This window comes from Montipora foliosa, chromosome 11 (genome assembly GCF_036669935.1).
Source record: "Montipora foliosa isolate CH-2021 chromosome 11, ASM3666993v2, whole genome shotgun sequence".
Lineage (NCBI taxonomy): Eukaryota > Metazoa > Cnidaria > Anthozoa > Scleractinia > Acroporidae > Montipora > Montipora foliosa.
In genome coordinates this window covers 38,416,046-38,418,545 of record NC_090879.1, presented here as the reverse complement: position 1 = coordinate 38,418,545, position 2,500 = coordinate 38,416,046, and the positions used below count along the sequence as shown (strand labels likewise).

The 2,500-nt window shown below is 39.2% G+C and overlaps 1 protein-coding gene across 2 annotated transcripts in view; it reads left to right on the top strand.

Annotated features, from left to right (window-relative positions):
• The first annotated feature begins 784 nt into the window (after positions 1-784).
• Positions 785-2,500, top strand: part of LOC137975770 (corrinoid adenosyltransferase MMAB-like) — a 30,964-nt gene continuing 29,248 nt past the window's right edge. Inside the window, exons 1-2 of one of the 2 annotated variants that reach the window (XM_068822949.1) lie at positions 785-909; positions 2,349-2,392. In XM_068822949.1, the coding sequence (XP_068679050.1) occupies positions 788-909; positions 2,349-2,392 (166 nt within the window). In that variant the 5' untranslated portion in view covers positions 785-787. Of the gene's footprint in view, positions 910-2,327; positions 2,393-2,500 lie in introns of both variants that reach the window. The other variant, XM_068822948.1, reaches the window with a different exon arrangement.

Sequence of the window (2,500 nt, the reverse complement as noted above, 5' to 3'; positions counted from 1 at the left end):
AAAATTTTGGTCAAACTCTCGGGGTGCTTACCATTTAGCCAAAAAATCCGGAAATTTCGGTTTGAGGTCAAATGGAAAGGCAACTTTCCGGAAAATCTTTTGGAAATTGCCGACAACCTCCAGAGGTAGTCCTCTTTTTCCGTTCGGAACGGAATTCGCGAAATGCTCTTACCATTTGTGAGAATCCTGCCGTTTCCAGGCCCTTTCTCATTTGAAATATACAAAAATTTGGTTTATCAACGGAGTTGATAATGTAAATTGACCACCGTACAGAGATTCTAAAAGCTGACGTTTCGAGCGTTAGCCCTTCGTCAGAGCGAATCCGATTCGCTCTGACGAAGGGCTAACGCTCGAAACGTCAGCTTTTAGAATCTCTGTACGGTGGTCAATTTACATTATCAACTCCGTTGATAAACCAAATTTTTGTATACTACTTCCCCACCGACGCAGCACCACAGTTTCTTTAGAAACTACCCCTTCATCCTTTCTCATTTGATCGAGTAAAATATGCGGGATGGAATGCTGTGTAGTAAATGGTAAGCGCCATTCTCATCCAGTTGGTCATTAAATTCGGAAAATCGCTTACCTTTATGCAACGATCATTCCATCGATCCGGATTATTTGGCTAAATGGTAAGCACCCTTTGTGTGCTGTAATGTTCGAACCGGAATTTTTGTCCAAATGGGTCGGGCCCCTACTAGACTTTCATGCTAGCCAGCCCAGCCCGCACAGGCAATATCCTCTGTTTCGTGTAGCATACACGCCCACAGCAGTGAATGTTCTTAAGATGGCGGCCGAAGCCACATATTACTGTCGCATCATCTTTCATCAGTTTGCGTCGTCCACGTTAATAAGATTGAAATTTCCAATTGAAGTGAAAAGTAAATTAATAAGGAGGATGTGCTCAAGGTAAAGTTCCAGGGAAAGATCAAACGGTGAAAAGACTCGTTCGACGTTTGGTGATTCATCTACTGCTTCAACGGGTGATATCTCAACTGTTCCATCGTAGTTGCGGGATTGCAGAAGACCACCTTGCATTTCATTTGCACCTCATTAGAAAAACAAAATAGCACAATTTTTTCATGCCTCGCTCCTTTAAAAACGGAATTAATTTTTCGCAATCCCGCACCTCGCTTCAATCAAAGTCTTCAAAGTTTCTGCTGGTCTTTCATATACCGGATCCGAAATAATTAATGTCCATGAAACAAAAGAACAAAGCAAACATAACAATACCTAATTAGCAGGGCCTAATCGGAATAACCATGGTTCTTTTGTCCTCTGCCATTTTAATCCGGTATATGAAACTCTACCCAAAGTTTCCTTCTTTCTTCTTTCACAAAATAAAAAGATAATAGTGTGTGATCCTCAAAATACGTTTGAAACCAATCACATGGAGGGTAAATAATTGACAAAGACAAGTTTCCCTTCACTAAGGTGGGATTGGAGGGTAATGATATCAGGACGTTAAGGCCTTTAATACCAAAGAAATAAGCTGTGCCTTGGTTGGGAATTACTCTTGGCAAGATTAGTGCTCCTAAATTTGTTTGCACTTGAGTTTGATATTCATCTTGACAATGACGTAATATTAAATTTGTTTTTGTGCCTTGTTTTGATGCTTGTCAATGGGGGTGTCTTGAAAATGAAGACCCTAAGATCCAGAGAACTCAAAAACTCTGAAAGAAATAAAGTACGCCAAAAGCCTTAATTTGGCTAACCCTTGGCCTAAAAACCAACTTTTTTTTTATTTTTAATCTGTTTCTTAGGGTCTTAGGGTCTTTGTTAATGACACACCCTGTCAATTAGTCAGTATTTTGCTTTTTGTTCTGTGCAAGAAAAAGGTTTGTCTCGAGCTATAGATACAACAAACAGTACCTGGGCAGAATCGTAAAACAGTGTTAGTGAAGGAAAAAATAACTGCTCAGGCAACTTGCAATATATCATTTTGGCGTGTTTGTGTTGCCAGTTAATCCATTGACACCTCAAATGCCTTAGGGAAGCCCCCAGTTGACAAGTAAAATCATCTGGCGTTAGACAGAGTAAAATGTGTTAAGTTTCACTCCCACTGGGGTCAATTGATTAATTATTAATATTTAAGCAACCAATCATAAATTTTCCTTCCTGAGATGTCAATAGGAAAAAAGGGGTTCGACTGTGAGACCTCATAAAACTGCTAATTATACAGCCACAGGTTACATATGACTCACTGGGACTCTAAGTCTATCATAAATTAAAAAAATGTGAGGTTTGTTCACTTGCTGGTAAATAATCTTAACCCTGTTCTATGACTTCTTACAATGTAGGGTTAATCGAAAATCCTGTTGTGACAGGACTTTTATTCATTTTTACAGCACTTCTTTAGGTCCAAAGATCTACACTAGAACAGGAGATAAAGGTATTAATCATCTAAAAGCTATTTATTTCAGTACAATGTGTGAATGGAAACAGGTTTTTGTGTTTTTTATTGTATGCATCTGATCTGGTTGTTGTGCCGCCCCTGAAG